Raw genomic sequence first — 24,346 nt, 5'->3', positions numbered from 1 at the left:
GTTTTCATAAATTGCCTGGGAAGGAATGACAGTTATTGGGCATGTAATAAGTCATATTTTATAATTTTATAATTTAGGAGAATTCATTTTACTGTGGATCCTTTAAAACTTTTATCAGCTACACTGAACTGGGAAAGTGGAAAAGTCAGACAGCTTGTGATATAATTATTACATACTCTGTTACATTTCTGTAAGCATTTTAAATAGTACCTCATGACTGTTGCATTTAAAAGCACCATGGAGCATGTCCCTGAACATAACCTCTGAGCTTTGTGAGTGCTATTGTTTTGGTGACCTCTGCGATCCAAAGCTTGGCCCCATGATGAGATATTAAATAGTGTTTCATGAATCATCTAACACTCTGAGTCAGCTCGAATCCCAGAAGCTTCCGGAAGCCATGAGGCTTGTTATTGTGCAATCAGGTCTAATCATCCCTCTGCAGCGCCTCATTTGTGTCAGTGGGTCAGTAAAGTGTCTTTCATTTGCTTTTCAGTGGGACTTTATTGAATAGGCCCCATCCTCTTTTAGATTTTGGCTTCTAAATATAATTGATGGAGCATGAACTTGCTGTTTCTGCAATCTGGGAAAAAAGCTTGCTATATTTAAGAAGGTGACAAATTAATGCATCTTAAGTGCACTGGAGCAGTGACTGAAAAGATTGCTGAATAAAGTGCAGATGTCTTGTGTTTTACTTAATGGCACCGCGGCGGTTGTGTTTCCATCTTTTACTTTTCACTACCAATATATCTGTGAGCGTAATTACCCAGAGCTTAATCAAAACTCATTATGATATGATTGTTATGGATTTGTAGGCTACGGAAGCCCAGTCATGAACACTGATGAATAGAGAAGGAGCCAATTATTTATCAGGTGCCTCTGTGTAGCTTGCAGTAATAAGATGTGACTGGAAATCTCAAGAGAAATCTACATGTAGATTTTCTTTAATATATTTCTTAAAACTGACAGCACTAAATAGGCAAAAATGCAAATGCACTGATGTAGATGAGTAACATTTTTGCTTACCTAGAAATATTTTAAGTTGGAAACTTTTTTAAAAGAACGTGTTTGTAAAGTGAAGAATTAGTGTAAACAGCTGTTTAAAAAAACACACTCCATGTAATAAAAATGACCTACACAATTCAAAAGGAACTGTTCCTTGAAATTGAATGCAATCTGGGGTGAAACACTTCTTTTCAGTAAAATGAAAATAACAAGGAGCAGCATGGAGGTGCAGCAGGTAGCGTCTCAGTCACACGGCTCCAGGGACCTGGAGGTTGTGGGTTCAAGTCCCACTCCGGGTGACTGTCTGTGAGGAGTTTGGTGTGTTCTCCCTGTGTCTGCGTGGATTTACTCTGGGTGCTCCCACTGTCCAAAAAAAAAAAAAAAAAAAAAAAAAAAAAAAAACACACTAGTAGACGGATTGGCTGCTCAAAAAAGTGTCCATAGGTGTGAGTGAATGTGTGAGTGTGTGTTACCCTGCATAGGACTGGCGCCCCCTTCAGGGTGTGTTCCCACCTTACGCCCAGTGATTCCAGGTAGGCTCCAGACCCACCGTGACCCTGAACTGGATAAGTGGTTTTAGACAACGAATGAATGAATGAATGAAAATAACAAGTATGCAAGCATACATCATACACACAGTTTCATAATACAACTGGAATTTAAGCTTCCTTGTTTACTATAAATGTATAAATGAAGTATAATTCATGGTGCTTTATTTATTATTAAATATGTGTAATTCCAACATCTTTTCTGAAGATTTTACAGAAAAGTAGAAGCTAAATTTGGTAGCAGTTTGTTAAAGCACAAATTGTCAAAGAAATGTTTGCTGAGCAGGTGTAAGCCCACTTTTGTCCATATTCTGTATGTACATAAAGTGGGATCAGTTTAGTGTAGTGAACATTAGTCACCCTTGAAAATTAACTCATCTCCATCTGTCTGTCTTTCTGTCCCACTTTGCTTGTTGCTTGCTATGTGATCTGCAAGCATTCACCATCAGGAAGAACCCTATGAAGCTGATGACAGCAGCAGAAGTGACTCTTCTGGAGCAGTGTGTCAGTGGTAATCAGTGATACGGTGTCTAATGTGAACAGGCAACTGGAAATGGACTTAAATTATGTACACGTCTGTTCCTGAGCTGCGCCATCTGCATGTGGGCTTTTGGCACTGCTCCATCACTTGCAATAAAAAGCTACTGTAGGCATGTAGAGCTCAGCGGTCTGTCTCTGGCGTAGAGAATTACAGCTCCCATATATATTTTACGGCCCTTTTGATGCTGTTCGAGTAACAGTAATGGACTGATGTTGATGCTGTCATAGTGAGAGTGTATAGGTGTGTGAGTGCAGTAACCTGTGAATGCTCGCACCCTTAATCACAGCATACCCATTCACCTCTGCCGTCGGCAGCCAAGCCTCTGTTGCCATGGTGAACTACATTGGTTTCCAGGGTGATGGCTTGTGTTTTGCTGCTGAAGTAAAACTGTGCACCGTGCACTGAGTACATAATCAAACTCACCAGCCAGTGATGCCATAGAGATGTGAATGGGACTTAGCATGAATGACCAAAGTGTATCCATTTCAGACGCTGTACTCAAGACATTTTTTCAGAGCATTGCATTGTCCATTGCTTTAAACACTCATTATATTAATAATGAAAAACCCAAATATATAAACATATATATAAACATTTGAGCTTCATTTGAACACTACTGAGAGATGGAGCTTATAAAACTAAACAAATAAAATTGAAGAAATTATTTATAAACATAAGCTCATAAGTCCATAAATGTTCAGAAAGACAAAGGTTTTCATGGGGTTTCCTAACTTTTTCAGATGATTGTATATACAATTATTCTTTCGGTTTTTTGTTATTAATATATACACACACAAAACACAAAGGTGGCTGCTGCCGGAAATTTTACAAATGGCAAATTTGGCACCACGAGTGAGCAGTGGCCAGTTCCAGGTACCAAAAATTCATTCATTCACTGTCTGTAACTGCTTATCCAGTTCAGGGTTGCGTTGGGTTTGGAGCCTACCCATAAACACTGGGTGCAAGGCAGGGTGACACATTCACTCACACACTCACACCTATGAACACTTTTTTGAGTCGCCAATCCATCTACCAAAGTGTGTTTTCGAACTCTGGGAGGAAACCAAAGCACCAGGAAGAAACCCACGCGGACACAGGGAGAACACAACAAACTCCTCACAGACAGTCACCCAGAGCGGGACTTGATCCCACAACCGCCAGGTTCCTGGCGCTGTGTAACTACGACACTGCGTGCTCCGCCACCGTGCTGCCCTAGGTACCAAATACGCCTAATGGAAAACAAATTAAATAAAATTTTCCACATAAAAAAAAAATAATAATAATTAAAAAGTAAATTAAAAAGTTTAAGATATGTATCATTTAAAAATAAAATATAAATATTGTTTTGGGCAAAACGGCTACAGATAAATAGAGAGACTGCTGGATAAAAACAACCCTGCAAAAGCATCCAAGTGTTCTGTTCAGTGAATCATCTTTACACAATAAAGGATCCAATACAGAAGGAGTTTGTTAACTGACAGATTGTTAGTGAGCTGTACTTCAATCCAGAAGGACTGCAGTGGCCAGGGTTTATTTACACTGAAAAGCATTTTTCATATAATAGGCTTTTCCCTAGTGCTGTCAATGTGTTGCATAACATTAAGTACTCCACTCTTTCTGCCCATTACTCTTCTTTCAGTTTCTAGTGAAGAGAAGAAATAAATTGTGTCCATTTCTTTTCGTTTGGTTATTTTCCTTAGAGTTGCATTTACACTGTCATTTTAGGATATGTTTTATCTATCAAATGCTGTGGCTTGTAGAGTGACAAATTGGTTAGCAGTGAAAGGCTAGTGCTACAAAAGTGCTACAAAAAGATTAGCACTAGCTGGCCAGGTACTTTAAGTTAAAATTTAAGTTAGCTTTTATTAATAACTTTATTATCATATATAGTCTATATGCTATATGCTCTAAGGGATAATGCCAGAAAATTACCACCCTTTCAGTGTTTCTCACTACTGAATATAGTGCTGTTTTTTATATATCCCAGATTTGAATGAATTTCACTGTCATAAAATGCGTTTATAAAAGTGCATGCCAAATAACTGCCACCTTATTTTCTGCCTTGAAATCATTACATTATTAAGCAAAGCAAAAAGTAATGCACTCTGTTGTGAAACAAGCCCAAGATTCATAATATCATGCCCTTACTGAATAAACACTACCCCATCTACGAGACTTATTTACTGACCAAATACAATCAGCAAACCAGAGTAATACTTGAAGTAGTGCTGATGTAACCATTATATAGACTAAGCAAGTAGTACCCTGGTTTGCTGATGGTATTTGGTCAGTAAACAGCCCAGTAATATATTTCCAGCCCACGAGAAAGTCTCTTGACTCTCCCAATAGCCCACATTGTTTCCTGTAATATGATGTTAGGTGTTATACAATCTCCAATTGTCATTGGAGGCACACAGAAAAATTTCAGTAAAGTTTTCAACTGTAATACAATACTGAAATACATATATTTTGTATAAACAGATGAGAATATCAGAGAAAATACAAGACAACACAAACTTATATTAAAGAACGTTTCCCCTTCTCCTGTAAAGAGATTTGAATCACAAGTGATAAATCACAGAATATACCAGCTACATTCATCCTGTGCTCAGATTGACTAGATACTCTCTGGATAGGTTATAAACATATTCAGCATACAGATTTAAAGAAATTCAAGGAATGACTTGGTTTGTATCAGCTCTTTGATGCCTGGAGGCAAAATTGGACCCAGTCTGTAAGGAGTGTGGCCAAGTTAGCATACCCGGCTTGTATGAGCTCAATTATGGAACCACGAGAATGTTCCAGGGGAGGCTAAACTAAAGAGTAATGATCAAAGTGAGGTTCAGTCAGCATATCTCAGAACAACATGAAGTTGTTTGTGTGATTGAAGTCTCTCCTGTGCCCATTAACACTTCAGAAAGCCTTGCGTTTCTGTCCAAAAAATGATAAAACAACACACTGTGAATATTTTGGGATCTGTGAATGCATGCGTATGTTTATACATTTTCAGGAGGCAAAACCAACAAACAAAACCCCAAATAACACATTTTAATTAAAGCTACACACTGTATATAACAGAAGGGATATGGGTTACGCTTTACAATTCAAATGTGGGTTTAAGTTCCTTAAAGGAGGGTTTGTTTCCTTATACCTCTGAATATTACTCATTGTTATCAGTGCCATAAAATGGGCATCATCAAATGGCAGACCTCAGAAGCAGCCATTTAAAGTGTCACTATTAGCTAAAACACAAAACATTAGGTGTGGGCCTTAAAACAGGCATATTCCTTCAGGGATTGGTTGCTTCCTGAGTAAATCCTCCAGACTGAATTGAATCCTTTTTTTCCTTGTTTTAAAATAATCAGAAAAATTACAGGTATCATAGAGACATTACATTACATAAAATAACTGTACATCTAATGCTGTTATTCGACCCTTTTCTAAAAGAATGCAAAGTTCTATGACTGTATACTACTATTGCAAAAGCAAATAGCAAGTAGCTAGTTTGTGTTGCTTTGGCAAGGTTATCTTTAAATAAAGACAGTAGGACAAAATGTGTTTGGCTTTGGGCATTTATCAGAGGGTAGCAAATGTTATCTTGGAGAACACCACCTGTTTCCCAAAGGAAATATAGCTTCAGATTCCAAGTTACTGGTATGAGCAGAAAACATTGCTTCAGATGTCTGTTGGCAAATCAAGATAGTTGAATATCTTACTGTGATTGCCTGTCCATTAGTTTGCAGCTGACATCACAGTGTAAAATAGCTGCCCTGTTGGGGACCTTTGCACGACTCAAAAACGCAAATAGGTGGTGGGCTTCTGTGCTTCTGAGTACTGTATGGCCTCTCTCCAGTGCAGGTAGTGGATGAGATACATTTATTAACCATTAACCATTTGTTTATATTAGTTTATATCTGAAACCAAACAATTTGTCCCCAATGTGGCTCCCACACAATAAAATAAAATAAAATAAAATAATATAAAATAAAATAAAATAATTAAATATTCATGTCACTGCAACCCATGAATATAAAGTGCCCTCTACTGTATTTCAGATAATGAAGTCCCCCCCACCCACACTTATGTTTTCATAGATCCTTTCAACATAATCCACAGTGTCTATAAGCAATAAAGCAGAGGAATGGCAGTGAAAGAGAAGGGCTCAAATGGCAGCCTGGAAGAATATATTTCCCCAATCGTTCTCTCATTCTGTTACTTCAACCTGGCCTGTCAGTTTTATAGTGACAGCTAGCTCTTGGCATGCAATCACCACAGTCTCCTCAATCACTGCAAATGTCTATAAACTACTGTACACAAGGCCTGCTGAAGCATGGAGGCCATCATTAGCTGGGTGTGTGGTGAGGGGGTATTGGATCAGTTCTCCAGTGTCAGTGACAGAAAAGCGAAGGCCAGGGGACCAAAATAAATATCACACAATGAAGGCGGGTAAGGTGTATCAAATGGAAAGTGGACTCAAAATAATCAAATAGAGAGTGTGTGACCCTCAAAGTCACATCAATTTGAATTAGACCTTGACTAAAAATGGAAACTCTTGATTGGATCAGGTTATGGACTTTAGCCAGTAAACTGGTCTCTGGGCTTCTGAACTTGAGCCGCAAGGCTAAAGCAGCTAACCAGTTATTGAAGCTTATGCCCCACTGATCTGCTTTACTTAGTCTGCCTAAGATAATGAAGAGTAATCTTCAGGTTCTTATGGTTTTATATACCAAAATTATATTACTTCACCCCCACCCCATCTATGAAATTTAAGGGTGAAAATTAGTTACTGTGACTTTAAGAGTAACAAAAGTTCTCTGATTGGCTGCACTGTAGTCTGGGCTGAAATCTAGTGATGAAGTCAGTACCTGATCACAATCATTCCCATCAAATCCTCACAGAAATGTTTTTTACATTTAATTTAAAACATCTAATTTCCCAGTATTAAGGCTCTTGATTACAGAAATAAAATAAGTTGCATGAAGTGGTTCACACCCACACAGTGTATATTAGCCTTGTAATTCTAGTGTAAAAATTAGAGCAACAAACATCAGACCTTGGCATACCAACTACAGTAAAAAGATAAAGGTACTTCTCATATTTCACTGAATAAATGTTAGAAATACTGTTTACTGTCGTTCACAAACAGGGAAAAACAAATATTTTACAAATGTCCTGTAGCTGTGTAATTCTAACACGTATCTGGAAACTGCTTCCAGTGCTGTTACTGTAACACAGACACACCCTGATGTGGGTTTGAATCCTGTCCCTTGGTTTGAGGGTGCTCACTCAGCTACCAACAAGGATACACTATGTATTAAAAACACCCACACACCTTTTAAAATGCCAGTGTTTGCATATATATATATATATATATATATATATATATATATATATATATATATATATATACACAGCCTTAAACTAATAAACCTGAGGCATTTTGATTTTATGACAGCATTCAGTCATTTTGGATAGGAGTCTATCTGTATGGCCCATCTTGGTGTGGCAGTATTTATCCACTTCATTCCTTGAAAAAGTGCTCCAGATTTGTCAGATTGTGAGGAATTCTCCTGTGCATAGCACTCTTCAGGTCACCCCACAGTGTTTCTAGTTAGATTCAGGTCTGGGCTCAAACTGGGCCATTACAAAACATTGATCTTTTGGTTGATTAGGGGAGGTATGCTTTGGGTTATTGTCATGTTGAATGATGAAACTCCTCTCAGTCTTCATCTTTTTAGCCCTAGTCCCAGTTAAAAAACATGCCAAAACAAAGCTGGCCCCACCACCATGTTTCACTGTGGTTATGGCATTCTTCTGTTGATGTGGATTGTTGTTTGTGCCCCAAACATCATACCTTTTGAAATTACAGTCAAAAAGTTCAACCTTGGTCTTAACCTTGGGTTTTTGAAGAACACAGGAGATTGTGTCAAATGTAGTACACAACCAGTACTTGCCAGAAATTCCTGCAACTGTTTAATATTGCTATAGGCCTCTTAGCAGCCTCCCGAACTAGTTTTCCTCTTGTGATTTCATCAGTGTTCAGTTCTGGATAAAGTCACATTTTATACACTTGATGACCATATTCACTTTGTTTTATGGTATATCTAATGCTTCTGAAATTTCATACCCTTCTCCTGACTGATACCTTTCAACAAGAGCTCTTTGATGCTTTGTAAGCACTTTGCAAACGCTATGCCCTGCAATGAGACTCAATTAACGAAATGTCAGGAAAATCCTACTAGAACAGCTGAACTAAATGAGTTTAAAACAGTCAGTTTAACTGATGATGTGTACTGACTCGTTTAACATGTGTTTGAATGTGATTGATTCACAATTATAAGAGGGCCTGTACAGTTGTACAACCATATACTTTTATATTTTCATTCAAATTGGTTTGTATTTTTCAGATGAATTGCACAGAATGTGATTTTAAAAGGTGGAAATAAATCTGAAATTATTAACTTGGTCTTAATTTTCTAGGTTTAAGTAGAATAATGTCTACATTACATTTAGTTGGATCCAATTGTCACTCAAGTTAATGAAAAACAAAGACATGCCTGAAGTGGAGAACAAACCCACTAGCTTGAAATTCCTGGTGAATGTGATGCTGCTGCAGTAATGCAACAGGGGCATCACTCAAAAAGAGGAGAAGGAAGCAGATGATTTATAAAAGGGCAGAAAACCAATCTAAAGGAAGACGATAACAGTATCTTCAGACTAAAATATTTTCTTATTAGATAGAGTGTGCAACGTCAGCAGACACATTATTTATTAGGCTTTTAATATGATTTCCTTTCTGCTCTTAGGTACAGAAGGAGGCCTGACAGTAAACTTTAGTGCCTCTACCCAAAATCATTGGGTGACAAGCTTACCAAACCTCTGAATGTCACAGCACGTGTGTCTAATTCTCGACCTTATGTAGTCCCACACTCAGGTGAAGAACGTTGGTATTGATAGCTCCTGGGAAAAGTGTTGCATCTCCCCCTCTGGCCAAAGATAGCCTAGCCCTGTGTCTGACCTTTACACTTCCTTTACAAGGAGGTCAAATCCCAAATGAACCTACTGACTTGTTCAGTACCTCAAAAATCTCACAAAAACAGCAGCACAAGTAACAATTTCTATATGAAGTGTTGACTCCTCAATTGAGGCCTCAGTAGTGTCCATTTGTAGCTTGCATAAGAGCAACACGCATAAGAGCAACATGTTACTATGGGCTGTTACAGCAGAGTTTAATGTAGCTAGCTTTGAGCAGCCTATATACCCACACTTGTTTGCAGTGTTTTTTTGCACCTTTTGTTTGTTGTGGTTTTGTTCTTGTGAATGCCTTCATCAATGCCCTCCTCATCACACTCTCACTCAGTCTCTCTCTCTCTCTCTCTCTCTCTCTCTCTCTCTCTCACACACACACACACACACATACATACACATTCTTCGCTCTACCATCTCAGCAATGCTAAAAAGCCTGTCGTCAGTGTCACCATAGCAACTGTGTCTTGTGCGATGCTTGGACGCACAGCTGTCTTTGCCAGGATTAGTGTGTGTATGTGTGTAGTTAACATGTCTGTTTCTTAACAAATACATACCAAAATGCCATCCACGTTTTCTCTTTTTTTAAAAAAAACAGTCCTTTATTTTATCTCTACTTTACATCACATGAACATTTCATGAGGAAATCAATAGAAATGGTCCATTGTTCTCTGTGTTAAAGTCTTCTAATATGAAAATGTAAAGCTCAGTACAGTTTTTGCCCCCTTTTCCACTAAAGTTACCAAATATAACCTTTCATATCACAGCAACAAACTTTTATATATTATATTTGTTATCATATAGTATTATACATATTATATGCAGATTATACTGGATGTACTGTGCAAATGTCTCAGACCAGTATTAGTATTAAGTTCCTGCCAGAAAATTATTTCATTATGAAGCACAAACTTTTCCACACCTACAAAGTTCAGCCTTAGAGTTTCCCTTTAATTACAGATTGATATTTATCAGTGCAGTTTTGATGTTGTAGTGTGTTTTTGACTATTTATGGTCCTCAGCAACATCTGCTTAATACTGAGTTGTTTTCTCATCATAAAAGGGTGGGGCAAAACTCTTGTGGATTTTTATGAAGAATGAGTGGAGTTTGAGTTTCTCTCAAAGATTTAATTATTGTTTATCTGAACTCGGATGTAGCACATACTTTAGATCTTGTAAGTTGTGAGGTGGGGCCTATATGGATTAGACTTACAGTATTTTCTACCCCATCCCACATATGCTTGACTGAGTTGTGGGGAAACTGGAGGACCACTCATCACACTCAACTCTTGTCATGTTCCTCAAACCATTCCTGAATGAGTTTAGCTGGGCACTTAATCTGCTGAAAGCAGCCCGTACTATTAGGGAATAGTGTTTCCATGAGGAAGGTTACTTCTGCAACCATGTTTAGATTGCTGGTACATGTCAAATTAGCATCCATATGAATGCTAGGACTCTAGGATTTACAGCAAAACTTGCCTGCTTCTCAGAGTGCATCCTGATGCAGTAATGAACATGCACCCAGCCATCCATATAATGTAAAAGAAAATGTGATTCGTCAGACCATGCCACCTTCTGTCACTGCTCCGTGGTCCGGGTTTGATGCTCGGGTGCCCGGTGTAGGTGCTTTTGAAAGTGAACTGGGTCAGTATAGTCATTTTGACCATTCTGTGGATACACAGCCCCATGTGCATCACACTGCGATGCACTGACACCGCTTTTTCAGTTTCTTCTTCTGTGGGATCAAAAGGCCCTGGGTGCTCATGTTTTTGATGCTTGTTCACTGGTTGTCCTTCCTTGGACCACTTTTGGTAGATACTACCAACTGTATACTGGGAACATGCCAAGACTTGCCGTTTTAGAGATGTTCTGACCCAGTTTATTAGCCATCACGCTTTTTAACCTTGATAAAGTGGTTCAGATGTTTCACATTTTTCCTGGTTTCAACAAGAACTGATTGTTCGCTTGCTTCCTAGGATATAATTGATGGGTCCCATTGTAACTAGATCACTGATGTTATTCAAGTTGCTGGATGGTGGTTATAATGTTGAAGCTGATCAGTGTATATTTCTGTCTTCTGACCAATTACTTTTTGATCATTTTTTTGACACTGAAAAATTAATCGAATCTTGTTTTGAATGGACATTAAATGGTCACTGATTTGTTTGATTTTTATTTAACAGTTTACTTGCTGGTATAAATATAGGTTGTCCTTTTATTAAGATCCACCCCTGGTATAGGAAACACATTTAAGTGTTTTCATAGGAATAACACAATGATTGTATTGACTCACTGTATTGATTTCACTGCTCTGGGAACATGTCTCAGTGTGTCTGCTTAGAGTTTCTTAGATTAAATGAAAGGTCTTTCTCTGCACTGCAACTTCTATATACATATACACAGAGATAGGTAAAATGATATATTAGTATGTTTTATATAACCTACGGCATAACTGGCAATATTTGATAATGACCTGAACTATAAAGAAGTAACCTACATACGGATATTGTTGATTTTCTTTGTGGATGGTGGAAAGGCACTCCTCTAGGCTACTCTAGTCCCCTTGGTGATGCTATAAATAGTGCTGTCACTGTCTGGGCAGGTTTATATATAGACACAGAGGCAGGATTCTCCCCCTACACTCAGACACATGAATTATGCATGAGAAAATGTGCCGATGCCAGGGACCAGCAGTGTAGGTCAGGCCACTCCAGTGTGTGTACGCAGGCGCAGCTGTATTTTTGGTTCTTTTCTCAGGGGCTGTCAAGACCCAGCTGAACCACTGCTTCCAGAAGAGGTCAGAGCTCCTCTGCTGAAGGAGACTGAAAAACAAAGAGACAAAGGCAGGACAATAACCCAATTCCATGTTAATAGAAACACCCACAGAAAGGTTTTGAAGGCCCAATCATATTGATATTCATGAGACTTCATGTTTGTGCATGTGCATTTGTGTACGTGTGCGCTTTGTCATGCTGTCATTCTGTGGGAAATGTGGAAAAACATGGTCTTTGCTGGTAACCATGGAGACAGTGTCACTTTCAGAAGGAGAGCTTGGAGGCAGGTTCAGAAAGACACTTTGAGAATCATAGCACAAACATGCACTAACTGTCTAAAGTGGGGGCGGCTGTTATAAATGGGCTAGTGGGCCTTAGCCCTCCCTCTCCTCCTCTTTCAACAACAAAAAAAGGCATTAAAAAAATAAACGGTTCCATTTCTGACACAAAGCCGTGTTACCTTGCTGCTAACAAATGACTAGAAGGTTGTAAGGAAAATACAATCTGACAAATATGGTGCTTATTTATATCAAGGCCAAGCTGTAGATTCACACAGCCAATCTGTATCACTGTGTCAAACTTGTTTTGATAATTTACTTAAACTGAAATGCTCATAATATTATTCATTTATTGTCTGTAACCACTTATCCAGTTCAGGGTTGTGGTGGGTCTGGAGCTCACCTGGAATAATGGGGCGCGAGGCAGGAACACACCCTGGAGGGAGCACCCATCCTTCACAGGGCAATACACATATACACACATTCACTCACACACCAATCCACCTACAAACGTGTTTTTGGACCCGGAGGAAACCCACGTGGGAACGGGGAGAACACACCAAACTCCTCACAGTCACCTGGAACGAGACTTGAACCCACAACCTCCAGGTCTCTGGAGCTGTGTGACAGAGACACTACCTGCTGCTCAGCCTCACTGAGTACTAATTGGGGCAAGGTGGTCTAGTTCTGATTCAATACAATATGCTTGAATTCAAGATACCTTGAGATTCTGTGTATGTCAATAAATGACAGTATGCAAATTAATACATAGGCTCAGCCTGTTAGCAGTATTAATTAGAAATACTTTCAACTTTGCCACCATTTTGAACTGGACTATGAAGCACCATTGCTTCATAATAGCTTCAGCGCTAAATCTGTAAATAGAGAGGTGTAAATAGGGTTGTTAGCATCTGACTGCTCCCAAATGTGATCCAAGTGTAAAGTCATATGGCTGAGCTCCATCCCCTGGTGGTCTGGGAGTTGTGAATGGAAGCTAAGAATGTGGAGAAGATTGTAGGGACAGGCAGCTGTCGTTTATTTTATGCACCTCCCAACCATATTTGGGCTGTGTTACAGATAATCTAAACTATAAAGTTATAAACAGAAAGAATTTGACACCACAGATTACTCAGTGCTCGACAAACCTATGTTTGTGGTTGTGTGGTTGGATGGATGGGTGTATATATGGATGAATGAATAATTTTTGTATGCCTGCTATTTTCAACATACCCTCCCTGTTTGTCTCATTAATATACAGCACATTTTCACTATTCTCATATATTTCCAGGTTGTCATGCACTCAACCAGGGACTTGTACACCAGCTCCACAATGTCCCGACTGACCTCAAACTCAGTTTTATTTATAATGAGATATATTCAGTACAATCTCTTACAGACAATATGAATAAATATGTGTGCCTATTATACAATATTTCTTTTGAAATAAAAGCAGTTAATTTGTCCCTGTTTGCTATAGTTACAAGCCACCACACCTCATCCCAATGTCCCAATTACTCTAGAACACTGTTCCAGTTAGCGTTCTGGTCAAACTTGAGCAGTCCAGTGGCACAGTGCTGTAGTCTACTCTCCCGGGTAGGAGACATTGTGTGAGATATGGGCAGTCCCCTGTGACTGTGTAAAATAGGTCTGTACTAAATTAGAGAAAACTGTGGGAAAATCAAGAAACAAAAGTTATTTGCAAAACTTAGAATTTTTTGATGAGTAGGGGTTGCAACAGAAGAACGAATCCGTTGGCAGAATATGACTTACTTTCATTTTGTACTTTGCCTATGCATATTGACCAATGTATAGTGCATTTGCCAGCCCTACAGATATTTCCTCTACAGAAAAGAGGAGAAACAGATAAAGAAAAGAGAACAGTAAAAAGGAATGAAAGAGGGAAGAAACTTCCAGTTTCTCTCCAAACATGCATCTCTGTGTGGCCACTTCAAGTTGAGCATAGAAACAGTTGCCATGGAAACAAGTCTGGTTTGGTTGAATGTTAGTGGTCAAAGTCAGGGGAAGAGATCCCACCGGAGAGTGGCCAAAGGGCAGCAGCCTTTTCTCTGTGTGTTTGTGTGTGTGTGAGATATATATATATATATATATATATATATATATATATATATATATATATATATATATATATATATATATATATATATATATATATATATATTTGTGTATATATAATACATTGGAATATATGTTTAATACATAAATTACACCTATAGGTGTGAGCATGTCAGTCAAAGTAGATAATTAATAAATTTTCTAATGTATTAAGAAATTTAAAATTGAATAAGTCGATAATTGTACCCATACCAATATTAATGATCAACTTTGACTGATATGGTCATACCTAGGTTAATGGGCATTTAGTGCTTCACAAGGTTAGCTTAACCGATCTCCAAATGTTTGAATGGAACCACCTGAAAGTGACTGTATATTCACTAGTCTTGCATTTAATATTATTTAGAAATATTTTGAAAATCAGTGTTGTGTATGTACCCTGAATTTTACATGACTAGTCTAGGTAATGTCAGAATGACCCCATGTTTGTATAGAGTAGGTATTGTTCTAGAGAATTCACAATGAATTAAAGCTGTGCATTCTGTATGTGTTTCACAGGCACCAGCCAATACTTAAAGTAAGCAGAGCATGTTCAGAACATGTCTGACACAAAATCTCCAGCTGTCTGCACTGCACAGTTTGTTTTAGTCATCCTCTAGCCTTAAATCAGGTGTCACAGGACACTGTGGGCTTGATCGTGGACATTTCTTAGTCCAGCAGTAACACTAAGGTTTTATAAAAAAGTAGCATGGTTGTGACATTCAAAACACTTTTGTAAGTTGCTTTGGATAAGAGTATCTACTAAATGTTGGAAATGTAAATTGAAATGTTGTGTCTGATCCAGTCACACCAGCACACACTATGCAGAGCAACAGATGGCCCACAGTCTGTAATTTTAGAGATACATTCTTCACAAATATCGCACGTGGAGCTGATAAACAGAAACAAGGAGGCAGTTTTAATTTTTCGGCTGATCAGTGTCTATGTATCAACTCTGATTATGGATTTAACATTCATTCATTCATTATCTGTAACCGCTTATCCAGTTCAGGGTCACGGTGGGTCCAGAGCCTACCTGGAACCATTGGGCGCAAGGCGGGAATACACCCTGGAGAGGGGGCTCCAGTGCTTCACAGGGCAACACACACACACACACATTCACACTGACATTTTTGAGTCGTCAATCCACCTACCAACGTGTGTTTTTGGACTGTGGGAGGAAACCGGAGCACCCGGAGGAAACCCACGCGGACACGGAGAGAACACACTAACTCCTCACAGACAGTCACCCAGAGCAGGAATCGAACCCACAACCTCCAGGTCCCTGGAGCTGCGTGACTCCTCACAGACAGTCACCCAGAGCGGGAATCGAACCCACAACCTCCAGGTCCCTGGAGCTGCGTGACTGCGACACTACCGTGCCGCCCTGGATTTAACATGTAACCACTAAAATGTGGATACTTTTCTTAGGCTTTATTTAGGACACTTCACTGGATACAATATGACATCTCAGTTCAAGCTGTGCTATATTTGGACAGACTTATCTTGCTGTCCACAGACGCAGGGGTCCTCTTTCCCTCTGGTCTTGCCTTTCTTTATTAATCTCATAGTGACCAGAACATCTCATTGATGTTAAGCAATGTCTGGGATTAGTGACAGTATTCTCTCCCCAACAGAATTTATTATAACACTGTTATCCACAGTCGCATTATACCTTTGGTGGCTGAAAGGGTTCATAACTGAGTTTAAGAGTCTGTGGTTCAACTTACTCTGCTGTAAGTGAATATATTAAAGCATCATAAGATGCTTTGCTCTTAATCTCATCTCTAACTTTGCTAGAAAGACATAGATGAGAGATGATTGTCTCTACCACACAGCCTACAACAAGTCCTATGATTATTGCAGGGGATATTATTAAGACTTAACAAACCAGTAGTTGGTTCTAAGGCCTCGTCCACATGAATCCATAAATTTTTAAAAACTTTTTAAATCAGCATTTTGACCTTTGTGTGGATGAAAATAAACAGATATTTTTGGGAACACTGATGTCAGACAGTGTGGCTGTCTCTGGCTGAAATTCAAATACTTCCTCACTCCCTATATAGTGAAGTACAAATGTCATTAAACGTATGTATTTATTAAACATAATTTTCTGTACAGTGTTTAAAATGGCTGGGTTAATTATGCATCATAATTTTTGTACAACGTGGTAGATATCCATTATAATGAAGCTTAATCAAGCCAATGGTGGTTAATAATTTAGCAAGCCAAAAGCCCCATTTAATTCACTGTTTAGTACTGTATTATTTAGCACTCATTAGAGTGCAGTTATTTAGTGTAATATATAGAGATCTAGTACTCGTGTCCATTCAAGTTTGAATTTTCCTTTAAATTTTCCTACTCTGCTGTTATTTCAGAGAGAAAGCTATGTAATGTCAAAATTGAACCGCACGTTACCGCACTAATATTAATATGTGCTTTGTATATAATGTTTTGTAATTTGAGGACACAAAATAATATATTGAAGCTACAAAGTAGTATTTTGAGGCCATGAAATAATATACTGAGGCCACAAAGTATATTTTTATTATTATTCTATTATTTTGTGGCCTCAATATATTATTTTGTGGCCTCGGTATGTTATATTGTGGCCTCAAAATATTATTTAGTGGCCCCGTGTTAGAAAAACAAGGTACTGGGGAGGTAAATTATTGTCACTAAAGTTACAGACAGGGGTGGCACCGTGGCGCAGCAGGTAGTGTTGCAGTCACACAGCTCCAGGGACCTGGAGGTTGTGGGTTCGATTCCCACTCCGGGTGACTGTCTGTGAGAAGTGTGGTGTGTTCTCCATGTGGGTTTCCTCCAGGTGCTCCGGTTTCCTCCCACAGTCCAAAAACACACGTTGGTAGGTGGATTGGTGACTCAAAAGTGTCTGTGAGTGTGTGTGTTGCCCTGTGAAGGATTGGCACCCCCTCCAGGGTGTATTCCTGCCTTTCGCCCAATGGTTCCAGGTAGGCTCTGGACCCACCACAACCCTGAAATGAATAAGCGGTTACAGATAATGAATGAATGAAGATACACACAGTGTAAATTTTCTTTTATAGGTAGCTGCATTTTTCTGAGACTGACGTTGCAGTCTTGTAACGGACAATGACACTGCAAGATTTTCAGTCCTTGCAAAATCTGTGACTAAAAACTCTGTGACATTATCTTTAGATGTGAGAGGGTGTCACACCTTAGTTTTTTAAAAGCCTTTTCAAAGTCTTCTAGTTTATGGTTAGCATAAGAATGTACAATTATTTGGATGATATATACAATGTGCAATACTTAATACTTAATAAAATACTGTGATATTCTAAAATATCTTGTGCAATATTTCCATGTACAATATTTATGTTCATTATTTGTAACTATTCTTCAGAGCTTTGATAATTCTATTTTTATGTTTATATTAATTACTAAGATGTTCTTTGTTACCTCTTTTTTTATTATTACTGAGTAATTTACTGTCCCTTTTCTTCTGTAACACTGTCTCTACTGTGGGACTAATAAAGGATTATCTTATCTTATATTATCTTATATAAAACATAAATAAATATTTTCTGGAAAATGTTTGCAATGTCTGCAAAATTCATCCAAATAACTCATGTAATAACACAGTAATACTCAGCCAGCTACCTACTAGTTGATGCTTTGTCAAGGCTTAAAGATGCATTGCAAGGACAATTTGTACTGATTGTTTTTAGTAGGCAAGGAAAAAGAGTCAAAGAAGATTTACATGAAACATGAGAAGAGAAGTGACACTAAAAAAAGCCTGAGCAGGAAGAACTGAAACAAAGAGGGAAACAGGGAGTAAAAGAAAAGAGATAAGCAGATAGGGTTGTAATTCACATCTGCCAAGGTGTCATGGCAACAGTGCACTCTTTCTCTGATTGGATGTGGCTAAAGGCTGACGGGTGAATGGCATCTAGGCTGAGTCCTCCCCTTTTCAGAGTGTTATGGAGAACATTTGGCCCTGGTCACACAACCCATGTGTGTGTGTGTGTGGATGGATACTACAGGAAGTGGTGTGCTACTAGTCTACTTGCCTGGTAATGACCTTAGGTGCTGTAACTTGAGGGTTCTGTTGCTCTAATTACACATGGCCTCTTTAAGCCACTCTCTACTGCTATTCATTTGCACAGTATCCCTCAAAGGAATGAGCAAGTCTCCTTTTCTCATTTTATACGCCGTCCTTCAGCCGTGTGTTCTTAATGGCTTGGATGTACATTTCATGAAAAAAACTTGAAGGTGTTCCAAACCTTGACATTGTGTGAAGGTTCTTATAACCCATTTCACAATTGTACCAAAAAACAAATACCAATATTGTGGAAGTCCCTTTTTTGAACAACGTAGTATTTTTCTATTACATCTGGGTGGAATATATCTCAGTGAATATGCTGTTAACAAAACCAAACACAAATTTATTTAACTGTATTTTTGCAAGAACGTCAACTCTTTTTCAGGTGTTTTAATCAAGATACTGTAATAATTATTTCATTCAGTTTTGTCTCTGCAAAGCCATCTTTGTGAAGAAGTGTGAAATGTTTTCACAGCAAGAGGTTCTTGTCCCTCCCAGATCACCCTTCATTGCTCATTAGCAGCTCAACACAGAGATACAACATTCCACATGCAGACAGCCAAGTTTATTTTTCTTTTTCTAAGAAACTTGAGCTTTATAATTTATAATTAATTTTATGACAGAAATATGAATATATTGAATATTGTATTGAGATCCATGTCCGTTTCTATTTTGCCAGTGGAATAACTACTAGGGCTTCTTACAGAAGAAAGTTAAAAACATTCTTCACACTTTTGTATTTAATATTTTCTTTTAAGTTATCCACTGAAAAGTTGTTTAGGGAACTAAAACTGTTCTTCATTGGAATTGCTAAAAATAACTCTTCACTTATATAATTGTATTCTTTCCTTGCAGTTCACCCAGCCATTCAGATAAATGATAAAACACAGATGTATTTACTCTTTCAGTCACTACTATTTATCCTCACTTACACACAAACATGTCCATCCTGTACCCACCCCACACAGTCTCTTTCCCCTCCTGGTAGTTGTCAGGTTGGATTAGTCAGGCTAATAAAGACAGGCTCTACACTATGAGTGATTGGTGTACAAGCTGCATTTAAAAATAGAGATAGGTTTTCCTCCAACCTTGCACTGACCTGACCAGGCCAGGGTTTCTTCAGGCAGCATATACCCCATGGGACACTGTAGGCTTGTATAAGGATATAAGGATAATATATACAATTATACAATTACAAATATATTGTATAAGGATATAAGGATAATATATTACTGAAACACCATTCCCAGGATCCATACACTGTGTACTACATATAACTGGCACTTGTAAAATGGGTACTAAATATGCTTGAGGGAGTTCACCTGAATTTCTGGCAACCCAGCAGGAAAAATCTGTCTGAAATCAGTCCCCTAACTCATAAAGCTAAGCAGTGCTTGGGGCTTGTTGAAAGCTGCAGTCACACTGCGTTTGTGTCCACACATTTTTCAAAATTCCATTCATTTCAATGAGATTTGCAGTGTATGGCAAATTTCCAACACATGACTTCTGAGTAAATAAATTTCACATTAAGTTAAACTAAACTTGGTAAACTTTGACACACATATTCAGGTCCCAAAACAATAATGTCCCTGCTCTGGCAGTGTAAGCCCTGACGCACTCCATACTGTCCCTGCGGATTCAACAACACAAGTGAGAATAACAGTAACTAAACTATTCTCTGAGTGAGGACTGTTTATAGCATACATTTTTGGCACCACTCTCAGTCACACCCAGGTGAAGCAAAATGCAAAAATCTAGTGTGACCTGGGCTCAGTGCTATCCCTAAACCAAACCTAATGCTAAATAAAAAATCATAATACAAAGTTAGAATAGCATATTTTGTGCTTGTTTAAAGCTGTTGCTAACACCTGTTGCTAGCACCCAGTGTGGACATAAGTACACTTAGTGAATATAAAATAACTATAATTTTTAATATAAATTTAAAGAATACAAATGTGTTTATCTGGGGAACTATTTTTAGTAATATATGTTATCATTCTTTTGACTCTGAGGTAAGTATTTGCTGTTTAATTGATGGCCACGTAGACAGAAACGTACATCATGGGTGTCTGTCCTAGCCAATCGATTGAATCAGACATTATGCTAGCTATGCTAAAGTCGTAAAGTAAAATTGATATGGTTTTAGAAACACATATGCTGCCTTTAAGACAACTTACTTTTACCGGAAAGTCTATGGTTATTTCAGCAAGACAGTGCCAAGCCTCATTCTGTATGTGCTTTAAAAACATGTCAACACTAAACAGTAAAACTGAAAGGAAGGGTGATGTAACAGTGTGTTGCAGTGTGGCAAGCATCAATTTCTAAATGTTTTTACATTTACAAACTACAATTAAGTTATACAGTTGAAACATAAATTTTTCTTTGTGTTTTTGTCTGTTAAATAAAGCTTCAAGAGAAGTAATGACTCACAGATTCTTGTTTTTATTGCTTTTTTTTTTTTTTGCAAATAAGGCATTAACATGTAATTTATTGTCAACTAATTCTATTTTTTCTGATGTCTTTAATCTACAGATATTGGCCATCATCTCTATATTGTTCATTGTGCTGTCTACTATCGCCTTGTCTCTCAACACCCTCCCAGAACTGCAAGAAATTGATGAGTTTGGCCAGAGCACAGACAACCCTCAACTGGCCCATGTTGAAGCAGTATGTATTGCCTGGTTCACCATGGAGTACCTCCTTCGCTTCCTATCTGCACCCAATAAATGGAAATTCTTCAAAGGTCCACTCAACGTCATCGATCTGTTGGCCATCCTTCCATACTATGTCACAATTTTCCTAACTGAGTCCAACAAAAGTGTGCTACAGTTTCAGAATGTGCGGCGAGTGGTGCAGATCTTTCGGATTATGCGAATTTTGCGTATCCTTAAATTAGCTCGCCATTCAACAGGGCTACAGTCACTGGGCTTTACACTGCGGCGCAGTTATAATGAACTTGGCCTGCTAATCCTCTTTTTAGCCATGGGTATCATGATCTTCTCTAGTTTGGTCTTTTTCGCAGAGAAGGATGAAGATGACACCAAGTTCAAGAGCATCCCTGCCTCCTTTTGGTGGGCTACTATTACTATGACCACTGTGGGATATGGAGATATTTACCCAAAGACATTGTTAGGCAAGATTGTTGGTGGTCTCTGCTGCATTGCAGGAGTGCTGGTAATTGCCCTACCCATTCCTATCATTGTAAACAACTTCTCTGAGTTCTACAAAGAGCAGAAGAGACAAGAAAAAGCCATCAAGAGACGTGAGGCTCTGGAACGAGCCAAGCGCAATGGCAGCATAGTTTCTATGAATGTGAGGGATGCATTCTCCCGTGGTGCAGAGCTTCTTGATGTGGTGGTGATGGAGAAGGGCGAGAAGTCTCAAGACAACCATCTCTCACCTAGCCGCTGGAAATGGTCATCCAAGAGAGCTGCTTCTGATACCAGCTCCAATCGTTCATTCAACCCAGAACAGGGCTCCCCAAGCAAGGCCAGAGCCTCCAGCCCTCAGAGGCTCAATGCACAGAAACTGGAGGAAATGTACAACCAGATGACCAAGACCCAGTCTCAGCCTAATCTCAACACCAAAGAGAGGAGTGCATCACGAGCAGGGTGCAGAAGGGACGAGATTGAGTTGGGCACATTGTCAAGTCAAGGAGTCGACCCACTAGGGGTTCGTGAAGGAGTGGTTGACATGAAGAGTCTGTCTAGCATTGACAGTTACATCAGCTGTGCCACAGACTTTCAAGAAAACCCACGTTTCCCCTACAGTTCAGCAGGAGGATTGTCCCTTCTGGACAGCTCTCGTTTCTCCCACAGTCCTGGCTCTGGTTTCTCAGGACGGGTCAGTGCCAACCCAAGCCTTCAGACCACCATGGAGCATGAGGCCATGCTTACCCCACCATGCTCTGCTGCAAAGCCTTGTGACACAGTGGGATCCCACCAACATGGTGTGAACCCTCTGAAAACACATTCCCTTAAGGTGAATCATCGTGGTTGTGGAGAAATCAGTCCTGCTGGTGGAGCTCTATCAGACAGCTCTGCTCCATCAGATCGCTCGCTTCTCAGTCCTGAGGTATCTATCTATACTACAGCCAGCAGCAGGACTCCACCCAAGACACCCGAAGGAATAGCACTCACACCAACAGTCTTCACGTTCCACGATGCCTCTATAAGCAGGTACATTGATGCTGACACAGATGATGAAGAACATCTGCGTGAAAGCTGTCCAACAGACCACTTACTGGGAGGCCTTGGTAGCAAACCTCGGCTCAACAGTGGGCACCAAGGAGGCACCAATCACCTGGAGGCTGCACAGAGGCTACTGGGTCAGAACTGCCTATTCCCACTGGGGACCACTCCAAGTGGAAGCCATGTGAACCACGTAGTTCTCGATGCCTCACGTAGGTCTAAAAGGGACAAAGTTCGTTCTAATACTTTTGACAAAAGCCTCTGAAGTTTTGGAGACTGTTCGGTCACTACAGTGGGCGTCAGCGGAACGAGAGAGACAAAGGCGCAGGAGATGGCATAGTTGAAGGCCCAGAGCAGTGTCACTTTAGAGACCTTTGACTCAGCCCAGGCAGCCAACTCAGGAGACATCCTGCAAAATCCTGTAGGGTCTCTTCCTCTCTGGAAAACAGTGGTCATGTTACAATGCTGAGGACACAAGTCTCCGAAGCTGTATCACTGTTCATCTCTCTTCCTGTCTCTCCTCATTTGCAAGCAAGTCTGTGTTGGCGTTAGCTGTCCAACAGTGGTATGTCACAGGTAATGTGGACCTGACTCTTGCCGTAATCTGACAGAGCCAGAGGTATCCAATGATTAATCAGGTTGGAACTGAAAACTCCACACAGAAAGAGGTCTGTAAACTAAACAAAAGGGACAGTTGTTCACTGCCCATCTCAGCTAGCCATTGTCCAGAGCCCACTTTCAATATTAGGCTTTAGAGACCAAGTAAATGTTATAGCCTGTTTACTAGTGCACCCCTCCCCCTCTCCCTTAAGAAACTGGCCTTACTTAATTAAGTATGGATGTCTAAAAAGTATGAATGTGAGTATGAAAGTATGTTTACTATTAAGAGAGGTGGCTTCAACAAAATGTGTGTATATGATCATATGACATTCCTGCACACAACACATACTTAAATATGTACACATACAGTATGAGTGACTAATTTATTTTTATATAGACATGAGCATAAGCTCTATGATTCTGTTGCACCACTCTATTGTGTTGTTATCACTTAGGTGTATTAATATCAAGACACAGAGATGCAAACAGATTTAAATAATATTTTTCATAGTTTACTTCATGTCTTATATCATTTTGTTTACCACGAACCAAGACCAGCTGAGGGCAGTGATTAATAGCCAAAACAATCGTATACAATCCCAATCAGTGTTACTGCAAATTGTAGTAAATATAGTTCATAACACAGTATTTCTTTGTATGCGATAGCAATGCCATATTAAATCACACAGAGGGAATCCTGAAAGATTTCTGGCCAAAACTTGCACATTAAATTAAGTTTCATTTATTTTCCCTTACGAAATGATGTATTTCTGTGAAAATATACACTACAATGTGCTTCTGTTATGTCCCAGAAAGGAATATGTATGACTTTGAGACACACATACATCGCTCTCTCTCTCTCTCTCTCTCTCTGTATATACATGAACTATTTAATTTGGAAAAAAACATCCATTAAAAAATCCGTTATTTTTTAGTGTCATAGAAAATAAAACAGAAAACAAAGGTTTTACATAACAATACACACAGGAAGTATTAAGAGACTTTATAAAAATTTTTTCAGCTTAAAAAAAAAAACATCTTGAGAAAATGTTTCCATACACACCTATCAGTTCAGTCTCAGAAGTTGCATTGTCTTCAACCTGCGAAGGACTGGCGCCCCCTCCAGGGTGTGTTCCTGCCTTGCGCCAGTGATTCCAGGTAGGCTCCGGACCCACCGCGACCCTGAACTGCATA

General features: G+C 39.1%; 1 protein-coding gene across 1 annotated transcript in view; it reads left to right on the top strand.

Moving 5' to 3' along the window:
* kcnb1 (potassium voltage-gated channel, Shab-related subfamily, member 1) overlaps window positions 1-23,166 on the top strand; it is a 33,822-nt gene extending 10,656 nt beyond the window's left edge. Inside the window, exon 2 of the mRNA XM_066665424.1 lies at window positions 20,895-23,166. Coding sequence (XP_066521521.1) covers window positions 20,895-22,817 — 1,923 coding nt within the window. The 3' untranslated portion in view covers window positions 22,818-23,166. The remainder of the gene's footprint in view (window positions 1-20,894) is intronic.
* The last annotated feature ends 1,180 nt before the right edge of the window (window positions 23,167-24,346 follow it).

Source organism: Hoplias malabaricus, chromosome 3 (assembly GCF_029633855.1).
Source record: "Hoplias malabaricus isolate fHopMal1 chromosome 3, fHopMal1.hap1, whole genome shotgun sequence".
In the NCBI taxonomy this organism is placed as follows: Eukaryota; Metazoa; Chordata; class Actinopteri; order Characiformes; family Erythrinidae; genus Hoplias; species Hoplias malabaricus.
Note: the sequence above shows the minus strand (reverse complement) of the source record. Positions and strands in the feature narration are given on the sequence as shown.